Below are 12355 nucleotides of genomic sequence, written 5' to 3'. Positions count from 1 at the left end.
TTATTTCTGGTGATAGTAATAAGTGGATGACCGCTATGCATGATGAGATGGATTCACTTGAAAAGAATGGCACTTGGGATTTAGTAAGATTACCTAGAGAGAAGAAACCTATTCATTGCAAGTGGGTTTTCAAGGGGAAAGAAGGTGTTTATACTAATGATGAGACATGATATAAAAGCAAGGTTAGTTGCTAAAGGTTATAGCCAGATTCCAAGTATTGACTATAGCGAAGTCTTTTCTCCTATTGTGAAGCATAGCTCTATTCGCACTTTATGTATTATTGTTGCCATGCATGACTTTGGGCTTGAACAATTGGATGTTAAAATTGCATTCTTACATGGAGAATTAGAAGAACATATTTATATGGAACAACTTGAAGGTTTTGTTATTCCTGGAAAAGAGAAGCTTGTCTGTAAGTTAAAAAAATCTCTTTATGGATTGAAGCAATCTCCTAGACAGTGGTACAAGAGATTTGACACTTTTATGCTCTCTCAAGGTTTTAAAAGGTCTAATTATGATAGTTGTGTCTATTTAAAAACTGTCAATGTTTCAGCTATTTATTTTCTCTTTTATGTTGATGATATGTTAATTGCTGTAAAGAGTATGCCAGAGATTAATGAACTAAATAAGCAATTGAGTAATGAATTTGAGATGAAGGATTTGGGTGCAACAAAGAAAATACTTGGCATGGAAATATCCAGAGATAGACCGTCTGGAAAGGTATATCTAAGTCAGAAGGGATATACTGATAAAGTTCTTCGTCGTCTTAATATGCATAATGCCAAGCCAGTAAGTACTCAATTAGTTGCACACTTCAAATTATCATCAGCCTTATGTCCTAAGTCAAATGTCGATATTGAGTACATGTCTAGAGTTCCCTATTCGAGTGCAGTTGTTCACTTATGTATGACATGGTTTGTTCTCGTCCGGATTTATCATATGCATTGGGTGTTCTCAGTAGATACATGACTAATCCTGGAAAAGAGCATTGGAAAACAGTTCAGTGGATTTTCATATATCTGCGAGGTACTTCTAATGCTTATTTACAGTTTGGGAAAACTAGAGATGGACTTGTTGGTTTTGTTGATTCTGATTTTGCTGGTGATTTGGATAAGAGAAGATCGCTCACATGTTATGTTTTCACCATCGGTGGTTGTGCAGTGAGTAGGAGAGCAACTTTGCAGTCTATTGTGTCTTGTTCCACTACCGATGTCAAGTATATGACTATTTCTGAGGCATGCAAAGAAGCTATCTAGTTGAAAGGTTTATACACTGAGCTTTGTGAAGATTCATCTTGCCCTGCCATATTTTCTGACAGTCAAAGTGTTATGTATCTTACAAAGAATCCAATGTATCATGAGAGAACAAAGCACATTGATGTCAGATTTCACTATATTCGAGATGTTGTTGCTGAAGGATATTTGTAGGTATGCAAGATAAATACTCATGATAATGCTGCCGATATGATGACAAAGCCAGTTCCTACCAATAAGTTTGAGCTTTGTTCAGTCTTAGTTGGTATTTCTCACTAGTCCTATGGACGTCGACGCACAAGGTGTTTATGCTGATTTGGATGGAGTTATTTACTTTCTTCGACTACTGGAGGGAATTTGGTTCAAGGTGGAGATTGTTAAATTATGATCCAAATTCTAGTACCGTATTGGACTAGATGTAATACAGACGGTGTGGGCCTTTGCGTTGGCACCGACGCGTACGAATACAACTCGTTTACTTGTCCTTCAAGGATTCTTATGTATTGCCCTCATATATACTCCATGTAGTCGCATCTAAGACGGTTTGTTGTCTTGTGCTTGTAATACTCATTTATCATAGTGATCACGTCTTCGTGCGTCCGTGGTTTTTTTCCGCAAGGGTTTTCACGTAAAAATATGTGCCTCTCGTGTCTTTTATTCTCGTCTTATCTAACAGAAGGCATTACTCAAGGTGTCCCCGTGCCAAGTTGTTACAGAGATGCGCTAGAGTGCGAGGCAACATAATGCCGCCAAGGACACAACGGCAGCCTTGTGAGCATGCTTGGTAAATCAGCCTCCAGAAAGCGGCGGCGTTCCACGAGTCCCACGGCTTCCAAACAATGGTGATGGCGACATCCGGCCAAATATTCGCATCAAGACCGGAGGGGTTCCTGACATCCCAAATGTCGAAGATGGTGGAGGGTGGCTGAAGGCCGAGCAGGAGCCAAACTTGGGCAGCGGCAGGCCTTGGAGTTCAACCGGTCCTGGCATCGGGGGCAGACGGTCGAGTCGAGGATGTTTTTGTTGTAGAGGTTGGCCTTGGAGTTCAACCTGTCCTTGAGAAGTAGCCATCCCAAGATCCTGAGCTTGATGGGGATGTTGGTGTTCCAGATGGTGATGGAGTGATGATCGAGGTCCTCATCATGGTCATGGGTGAGGAGGTCAAACGCATGTTTGGTGGAGAAGCCAACGCCCCTAGATTTGATAGATGACCCAGGCCAAATCCATAGATTTCAATGACAAACATAAGAATCTAGATCTGTCCTACAGAACATGACCAACAAACTGTCAACTAAAACTTCATTCACCTATCATCAAATGCATGTTTCTTCCGAAAAAAATAAATCATCAAATGCATGTTCCAGTTTAGTGACCAAGCAAAAGAGAGAGAAAAAGCGACATGTTTAACAGGTATACAGGTCATGCACTCAAGTGGAACGCTGACAATATCAGGATAAGGATAAAAAGGAGCAATTCACAGCAAGCCAGCAAGTACGTGGTATAAGCATCTTTTTGACCCATAAGACGTACTGTAGTAGTAGCAAGTTTGGGAGGAAATCTGTAGTATTTGCCCCCTTTGTACAGAGCTGCAAGTTTACAACGTTGTCAAGAGATGAGGGAGAAACACATGTTCGACGGCCTGTCTTACAAACATGTAGAGGGAAAAATCCTGGATGGTGCTACAAACATGCCAAGTAATCAGTGTATTTTCCACACGAGTTCAGCACGACCTCTGAAATTCATGAGTTCTCCCTGAAAGAACTCGAAACGAACTCACCGAGCCGTAACCATATTTCCTTCTGCAGTGGGATAGTGTCAACATTTACAAACTTCACAAACTATCACCAAAACTTCAGAGTTCGCCAACATGATTAGTCTTCGCGGCAGCTTTACCTGCACATCAGAAGTTCACGAATCAAGAATGGAAAATCTGATAATACAAGCATGGAAAATCACAGTATAGAGCAGTTTGTTTATCTTGTACAATCTTGGGCTCCTGCATGTTATAATATCAAAAGCAGTAGCTCAATTTGGCACACTCTTTTCATTAGATAATGCTGCAAGCAAGGCAAAGATCAAAGCACTGGCGTGTGATTCAGCTACCGCTCTGCTGTAATGAGGTGGCGTTGGTGCAAGTTACAATTGATTTCTATCAGCAGGTAGCAGTTCTGGTGCCAACACATAGTTGGATCTGTTGCTTCAGCCTCAGGGACACTTAGTCTCAGAAATCATCCACAATACTAACTGACAAGCTAAACATACTGAAGTGCTGAGCTAATGCTAGCGTCATTCAAATTCAATAGACTATATGGACTAGTTGTTCGCATAATTTGGACTAGAATATAATTATGCAGCAATTTCATAGATTAAACAGAATGCACAAAGTAAAAGTATATGGATCACATATGAAAGCCAGTATATACCTGCAAAAAACTTCTTACCTAGTTTATATCAATTTTCAGCTCAAAGAGATCACTTGAAACTGTACTCTGATTGCACTCAGAAACTATCCCCTCAAGATCCATAGGTGCATTTGAAACGAAAACAAGCAGCGGCTTCTTTTTCGGAACAGGCAATGGCTCACTCTTGCCCTCCAGTATGCCTAGAACATTCCTCATGACAGGTCTCTCTTCTGAAAAGGGATTCACACAGCTCAAACCTAGAAGAAGCAGCCTCGTCATTTGCTCTGTGTCATACTCCCCATTCAGGCTCATATCAACAGCATCTAAAAGTCTGCCCTTAGAGTGCAAATTCCAAACCCAATCAACAACATTCAGCATGTTCATGCTGCCAGGAGCTTCTCGGTCTATTGGCCGCCTTCGTGTGCAGATCTCCAGCAGTACAACCCCATAGCTGTAGACATCGCTCTTTTCTGTGGCTCTTCCCATCTGGAGGTACTCAGGGGCAAGGTAACCAACAGTCCCTGCTGCTAAGGTTGACCGAGGGCTAGTACTAGGATCCTTCAACCTTGCAAGCCCAAAATCCCCCAGCTTCGGATTGAAATGCGAATCCAGAAGTATGTTACTGCACTTGATATCCCTGTGGATCACCTGCTTGTCATGTTCTTCATGTAGGTATGCAACCGCAGAGGCAATGCCGACTGCCACATTGTACCGCCGAGCCCAGTTGAGAGTGGGATAACGGTGGACACCTGAGCAAGAGTGGAGAGCCATGTCCAGGCTGCCATTTGACATGAACTCGTACACAAGCAGCAGCTCGTCCTTCTCCGCGCACCACCCTCGCAGCTGAACCAGATTAGGGTGCTTCAGGTCAGCGATTATGGTAAGCTCGGCGGTGAACTCGTTGTGGCTCTCCGTGGATTGCTTGGAGCGCTTGACCGCATATGTGACCCCAGAGCGCGGGCACACCGCCTTGTATACAGTACCGAAACCACCACTGCCAACCACTAGAGAAGGATCAAATCCCTTGGTCGCCGAGAAGAGATCTTGGTACATGAACTGCCTTGGATGGCCCGCTGCTTTTGCTCTGACGCCGCCGTTAAACCCTGCAGGACGAGACCTCCACTTCTTCATAGACAATATCACAAACACCATGACTGCACCGAGAAACACGATGGACAGAGGAATGCCGAGCCCCATCGCAAGCCTTTTGCGGTGCCCATCCTTACGGCTGGCGACACCCCCCGACGCGGGGGCGCTGCGGACGCTGTCGGACACGCTGTGCGAGGGCCTGGACGCGAGGCCGACGGCGCGCAGCCCGTTCGTCTGGAAGCTCCAGCTGTGGATGACGAAGCCGCCATCGGTGCTCCTGTTGTCGGACGAGTACGAGACCTGGAAGCCGACGAACATGAACTCCGCGAAGCGGGCCGCAAGGGCCGTGGCGTTGGCTACCACCAGCGCGGGCGTCGGCGGCCGCAGGCTCGCGTGGCTAAGGAACACCTCCAGGCGAGCCCGGAGCGCGTCGTAGATGACCCACGAACCGACCTCGTTGCCATTCCGCAGGTCCACCGCCCCGGTGGAGTTCCCGCCGATGTGCTCGCCAGCGGAGGACGTGCGCACGCGATTCTTCGACGCGTCGAACACCACCTCGAGCGGGAGAGACCTGTTCCCGCCCGTGCCCTCGGCGGCGGCGACCGGGTCGGGGAGGAGCAGGAAGGAGAGGCGGGAGGCGGGGCGCGCGGAGGCCGGGGAGGCGAAGAGGAAGGAGGTGGAGAAGGAGGCGTTGGGAGGAAACGGTAGAGGGAGCGGGAAGAGGGCGTGGGAGGAGGGCGGCGGGAGGGACACGGAGGCGGAGCGGAGCGAGGCCCCGCCGAGGAGGGTGAGGTTTCGGAGGGAGAAGGACGGGAAGGAGAAGGCGACGGTGGTAGCCGCTTCGGCGGTGGGCGGCGGCTTGAGGGGGAGGAGGAAGAAGGCGACGAGGAGGAGGTAGAAGGGTGGAAGCCTTGGAGCCATGGCGTGGCGGTGGCCGGTGGCCGGTGATCAGGGGGAATGAGTTGACGAGGTCAATGCGGGGTGGAAAAAGGAAAGCGGGGCCTTATATAGGGGAGAGTGTGGGGTCAGTTTGTCAGTGATAGTGAGAGCGCGCAACGCGAAAGATGACGGAGAGAGGGGTCTCGATAGGTTTGCTTGCTTTTCCTTTATTAAATTTTATTTTCTGTTTTTCCACGATGAATCACTCACTTACCATCACTTACGAAGTCTTCTGTTCCAAACAAGTTGAGTTGAGGTAGTCTAGATATGAAACCATTTCACGAGGACTTTTTAAAAGCCAGAAGGTCACCCATCCTAATACTATTCTCACTCAAATGAGTTTCATACCCAAAAGACTGACTAGTTTTTACGTTCGCTCGCCAAGCCTATCACAACCCTTAGATATGAAACCCTTTTACAAGGACTTCACAGGAGGTCACTCATCTTAATACTATTCTCGCTCAAATGAGTTTCATACCTATGGGACTGGCTAGTTTTTACGTTGGCTCGCCAAGCTATCACAACCCTCCTCCTTTACCCGGGTTTAGGACCGGCTATGCCTAGAAGCCATAGGTTTATTTTTTGTTTTTCCATGATGAATGGCGTTCCTAATTATTATTTTTACAAAAGATCAGAGCTATTATAAAGATTCACGAAAAGTACAAACACCCCAAACATAATAAAAATTACATCAAGGTCCATGGACAATCGAGCGACCATTGCAGCCGCCAGAGCGAGCCGCCGACGCACCGTTGTCGTCGCTCCCATACCAGAGCCGGCCTGATCTTATCGATGAAACCCCCTCGTAATTAGTAGTATTGACTCAGTTTTGTCTTCATGCCCACATGCAACATACTGATTATGTATGAGAGGTGCTTTGACATAACTTGTAGACATAAAACCATAAGCACACTAGATGGACATTTGTGTCACTTTTAGACGACACGGGACGTTTTGACGATCGAGTTGGAACTATAATAATAAAAGGTGGCACAATTCATTTTTTTTCATTTAAGATGCTTGTTCGAATGAAAAGGCCGGAGGTGAATTCTTGAAGTTGTATCACTTGATGTAACGGGGTTTGATAAAGCTTAATTTTAGGGGGGAAATCTAGGACTTTATGGCCAAATAACTCACCTGTTGGTTATGCTTAACATCTCTAATTTCATATCATGTCTAATGCCTAACTAAATTGGGGCTTAATATGTGTGCATCTTTGTTCGTGAGGAACATAGGTGATTGTTTGGTTACAGGCAACTAGTACAACACTTTTCTGCACGCACATTAACATCATCACATGTGTGCACCCACACAATGCCTACTAAAACCTAAAGTCGCAGAAGATGGAAGATTGACGAAATCGAACATAGTATCATGTTGGTCTAGGATACAACCACCTCTACTATTGCCTAGAGTTGATTTATTCTCAAGGAATATGTGGTGCCGATAAAAAAATTTGTAGCAAAATCTTGGACTATGATGTGATATTCTAAGAATTAATTAAGAAAAGAAGTCAAGTTAAAATGCAAACTGGAAACGTGGTTTCCCTAATGTGATGTTTATTTACCGTGGTTTTGGCACAATGTGTAAACTAGTGCGAAGTCCACAAGGCCCATAGACCATAACAGTGTCCTTTGTAAGTGCTAGTGTCATTTTTTTTTACTTGTCTTCGCCCATAAGGGAGCAAGTAAATAGATTTCAAACAAAATAGTGCTAAAGTGCGAAAAAAAATGTATGGTGCTAATATTTCTCTAAGTACATGCCAAATAAACCTAGGGTGTTATCACATCCATGAAATTCCTCAAACACGGGATCAGACAAAGGAGTGGGTGCGGGTGCCCTGCGGCTCTCTCCCAGTTGTAGGAAGTTGTGGTGCTGGTTGACGCTATTCTGCTGATTCTTCTCCAAATAGGAACCACCGATTTACAAATTTTATTAACCACTGAATTTAGTGAGGGTGCCAAATCCTTCTATGGATTGCTTTTTTCGCCTCTTTTACCGTCAAAGTGCGAAGTCTAAGAGCGTTTTATGAAGTTTGAGATGAGAAATCTCTGAAAGCTATACTTCACAAAAAATTATTGTGGACTGTCCAGATAAACTCGAGAAAGATTCCTTTTTTTAATGCATTACCTGCTAGCAACCTAAGGCCCCTCCTAGAAATTAAAGGGAACCCAGAGGTGGATTCTAGACAACTTGTGACCATAGTGTTGGGAATAAGCATACGTACACTTAATATGAAAACTATGATGGAATCGAAGTGTAATTTCAGCACTATTTCATGCACATATTCAGGGATCATTGCTCACCGTGGAAAGAAACACATGCATCAACATTCTAACATATGGAGTGAATTAGTTCAACCTCACTGGTTGAACTTACGGCAAGCCCTGAGTGCTTCCAGCACATAGCTAGGACAAGCAACAGGTGTTTTACATTCTTCTAGAAAAATGTAGCATCAATATAAACACACATAGACACCAAATATTAACGTGGAAAAGCCCCCAAATTAGGGTAAAACCCACTAGATGAAGCGACTCAAATCTTCTTTCATTATTATCAAACATGGGACAGAATTTGTTTCCTCTCTAAGTAGTTTTGGAGGCTATCATACATTAAGATATCACTACCTTAGATGACGGCAGTAAGATTTAGGGTAGAAAGAGCCAAGGATTATAACCTCATCAAAGATGATGGAACCAAAGCTTGAAAGAGACGGGGTGGTAGATCTCAACTTCAAAACCTCTGGGACAAACGCCATTTGCTTGATGACAATCTTCTTCAATTTTCCTCATTTTTTTTCTCCAATGGAGGCTAACTTAGAATTTTCGTCACTTCTCTCGGTGACTACTGTACGGGAGGCTAAACATCCCTCTTGCACCCATTTGGGCTGCCTATAAGAATTCAGAGGTTCAAGTCATCTCCTGAGAACCCACCCCTAGAGATAGCGTTTCGTCGATGAGGCCATTTCTGGCTCATGCTTGGCAATACAGACATCATTCTTGCAAAGAAAAGAAAAGAAAAAAGCCCTTTCCGGTTTGAGAAGAGTGTTAGTTCGCAGAAATTGGATCAACTTCAAAAATTATTTCTCTATACCTCCAGAAAATGTAAGATACACAGCATGCATTTAACAAGAAAATGGTATTACATAGCATTTAAGAATAATCCAGACACATCTGTCTGCCACAGTTGCGCTTTTGGTTAAGTGACCGCTACCAGGCCTAGCATAGTAGCCCAACCTCGAACACACAGGGGTGAAAGAAGAAACGGCGGCTTCTCATTTCAGAAGAGATCTTGCAAAGTGTTCCCTGGCTGTGGCCAGAGCTTGAGATATTGTCTGCAGAGAACAAACAGCCAAATAGAAAAACTATGAGATACCATATGATAAATGACAGGAATGTGCAGGTACGGAGATTCAGAAATTTGCCTGCTCAGAGAAGGGAACAGAGCCGTCAGCAGCATTGGTTGCAACCTTCCCCGCAATGGTGTTCGCATCTGTTTCAAGAATTATGCTGCACAAATACAAAAAAGGATCGCATAGTTTCAGTTTATTTTCAAATCTTTAGCATGCATATATAAACACTAAAATATCACAAGAAGAAATTTTTGTGGTCTAGTGAACTAAGGTCATTATTATCTGAAATCAGCATCAACCATGATATGTTCCTAAACACTGCTGGTGACTAGTTGGCTAGTTGTTTAAGATGCTCACTTATTTAAGGGCCCTCTTGTTTGGAACACTGGATTTTTTACAGATTCCATAGAAATTAAACCATGTCCTGTAAAACTCATGTGTTTTAAATGGGGCCAACCTTTTCCTATCTATTACGGAAACTCCATGAGAGCTCCCAGAAAATGGACATAAAATAAAAAGTAGATAACACTACAACATAAACATGCTGCAGAATGTTGAAATGGCACAAAAGTATGATGCCCAACACCTTCATGTCAATAGAGGATTATGAAACATGAGAAGATCCAAATGTAGCACAGATCACAAGAAAACTTTACCCGCCATCAATAATCTCATCAATGCAGAGAAGTATCAAGTCCAAGTTCTCAAGTGCAGTCCTCTTCTCGACATCACCCCTAAAGCACAATAAGTTGCACCTTAAACCAACTGCCTTACAAATACCAGTATCAAGTCCAAGTTCATGCAGTAACATTACAACATGTATATTACCTGAGTAGAAGACCAACCGAATCAGCAAAACCCTGTAGCACATTTGCTATGATGAGCTCATTCTCATCATCTCCGGCAGTGACGAAAAAGTGTAGGTCTTGTACAAATTTGTAAACAACAATATAACCATCAAGCAATGTTATCTCAGCTGCAGAGAATAAAAATAGGTGTCAAAGGTAAATCCAAATTTAATTCGGACAACAAAATAATTGATATTAATGAACATAGTATACTAATGAAATAAACCTGAAACTTTTCACCCATCCATAACTAACATTTCACGGTCATTGGACATTCAGGGTTCCTCAATTAGGGCATACAATTGGCAGTAAACTAGCATGAACCGTTCATGAAATACTTTCTGTTCAACTAATGGCTCTTTGTTAACACGTGATGCCATTTACATACCACAGACAAGAGATGTGTTGAATAATTGTCAATAAAATCAAATAATGCGTTCCTACCAAATACTCTAAAACCAATAAAGCATCTTACGGAGTATTACCTGCATTATAAATCAGTATCGGGCTTTAACTTAAGGCCGGGCCTAGATATGCATGTATTGCAATTATGGTCTCAAATACGAGTCACTAATGGCAAATTCAAGTAATTTTGTGAATTACAATCGTTGACCAATGGTGAAAAATGGCAAAAGCAAATAAAATCAGTGCTACAGTGATGGTAAGACAAGAATTCACATGCTACACACTATGAATGAATTACCTTCGGAGCGTGCATTTGTCTTCAGAGTTTTAGTAAAAATGGACTTTTCAAAGGTCAACCTAGATGCGTTATTTGGCCAATCATCCGAGAAGTACTTCACAGCAACACGCTTCCCCTCAGAATCCAATAGCAAAATGTTCTTCACAGAAGGGCAAGATTCCTGTGAACGGTAACGGGCAATCATTACAAGACTTTCTCCAGAGAAATAAGCCAGCTGCTGCTGCACTTCATATTTATCAATCGAAAGCACCATTTTCATATAAGAAAAACAAAGGTAACCACAGTGAAAGAGGGAGAAAATAAGAATTTCTGTAAATCAGTGAAGAGTATAAATAGTTAATACATAATCCATGATATGTCAGATTTAAACATTTTGGTTATCATATTACAGACTAAGTATTCCCTGGTCCTTTTCCCTTTAGCATCAAGCAGTGAACTGTAACTCTGCTTCTGAAAATCAAAATCTTAAATTATGGTACAAGAACTGTGGTCGATCAACTAGTTTCAGACAGACCACCGGTACTCTATGTGGAATTGTGGAGTAGTTAAGCTTTACAGAAAGGAAGGTGCTAATCACAAACAATAATATAGTTTCAGTTTCAGTTTACCCAATTCACACTATCTTCCAGTGCCATATTGTAAGAATGCTAACAACCAATTAACAGAACTATGTGATGAGATGACATATTGAAGCCTTCACAGTTTTCCAGAATGGAGGTAGTTTCAGCGTGTTGAATCTCAGTTATCATAGAGCTTCGCCGCTGGTAGATGGGAAATCAAAAACCGTTTGGTTGCAGTTATGTTGTACATCTATGCATGGTCGGCATTTCTATCTGGCAAATCAACTGATCAGCTCTTGGGACCCAAATTTAGTTGCGCAAGATCAGAGCAATGAACGCCGAATTCGAGTGTAAATACATGTAGTCAGAATCGAGGGGAGTAACAGGAACAGCGAAAGAATCTGCAGACCTTGGAGAATTCCCCCATGGGCTCCTCTCAGCTCCTTCCTTCGGTCCAAGCTTCCTGCCGAAGAGAGAAACGCACCCAGATAGGTAAGATCAACAGAAGCAGCTCAAAACCAAATGGCGAAAACACGGCTCGGATCTGGACGGCCCGTTCTTGTCAGATCCGGGCTTAAAAGTATGCAACGAAAGCTGTCGGGATGATTGACGGGCGCGCGGATCACACGTAGCGAACGCGCGCATCGGATCAGTCGTGGAGACTTGTCGAGGATGGGGGTGGGAGAGATCTAGAGAGGAGGAGTTACCTGGAAGGGAGAGTGATCGGGACAGCGGGAGGGAGAGCTTTGGTTTGTTGGTGCCCGCGAGATCTGAGATGCAGCAGACGAGTGTAGAGAAAGACGACAGGCGAGAGGAAATGAACGAGGTGGTTAGTTTAGCTACCAGCAGGCCCGCTGGCCCGGCCCAACAGGCGACTTCAACGAGATACTCCTATTGTATAACCACGAGAAGAGAGGAGGAGTTCTCACAAAAAAAAAGAGAAGAGAGGAGGACCAGCCCGAGCACATAATAAGATGGAGAATTTCAGGATGGCATTGGATGAATGTGGGTTACGAGACTTGGGCTTTGTGGGAGATAAGTTCACCTGGCGCAACCATAGTCACACTGCTTCCAATTACATTAAAAAGAGACTTGATCAAGCTATGACATCAAGAACCTGGTGTATTCGGTTTCCCACCTATAAAGTGTTAAATGGAGATCCTTACCATTCAGATCACAGGCCAGTTACTATTTTGATGGGAGGATCAT

General features: G+C 43.6%; 2 protein-coding genes across 2 annotated transcripts; both read right to left on the bottom strand.

The window, feature by feature from the left end:
• Nucleotides 1-2762: 2762 nt before the first annotated feature.
• On the bottom strand, nucleotides 2763-5692 carry LOC119308681 (probable L-type lectin-domain containing receptor kinase S.7). The gene is made up of 2 exons (XM_037584814.1): nucleotides 3695-5692; nucleotides 2763-3146 (listed from the first exon to the last, which is right to left on the bottom strand). Exon 1 carries the CDS (start codon nucleotides 5663-5665, stop codon nucleotides 3695-3697), a length of 1971 nt encoding a protein of 656 aa, XP_037440711.1. The 5' UTR covers nucleotides 5666-5692; the 3' UTR covers nucleotides 2763-3146.
• A 3038-nt stretch (nucleotides 5693-8730) lies between these two features.
• Nucleotides 8731-12008, bottom strand: LOC119308678 (coatomer subunit zeta-2). The gene is made up of 7 exons (XM_037584811.1): nucleotides 11854-12008; nucleotides 11556-11609; nucleotides 10587-10746; nucleotides 9864-10011; nucleotides 9692-9769; nucleotides 9108-9192; nucleotides 8731-9017 (listed from the first exon to the last, which is right to left on the bottom strand). The coding sequence occupies exons 2-7, from the start codon at nucleotides 11571-11573 to the stop codon at nucleotides 8958-8960; spliced, it is 549 nt and encodes a 182-aa protein (XP_037440708.1). The 5' UTR covers nucleotides 11574-11609; nucleotides 11854-12008; the 3' UTR covers nucleotides 8731-8957.
• Between the last annotated feature and the right edge of the window lie 347 nt (nucleotides 12009-12355).

The sequence above is a fragment of the Triticum dicoccoides genome, chromosome 5B (genome assembly GCF_002162155.2).
Source record: "Triticum dicoccoides isolate Atlit2015 ecotype Zavitan chromosome 5B, WEW_v2.0, whole genome shotgun sequence".
In the NCBI taxonomy this organism is placed as follows: Eukaryota; Viridiplantae; Streptophyta; class Magnoliopsida; order Poales; family Poaceae; genus Triticum; species Triticum dicoccoides.
Note: the sequence above shows the minus strand (reverse complement) of the source record. Positions and strands in the feature narration are given on the sequence as shown.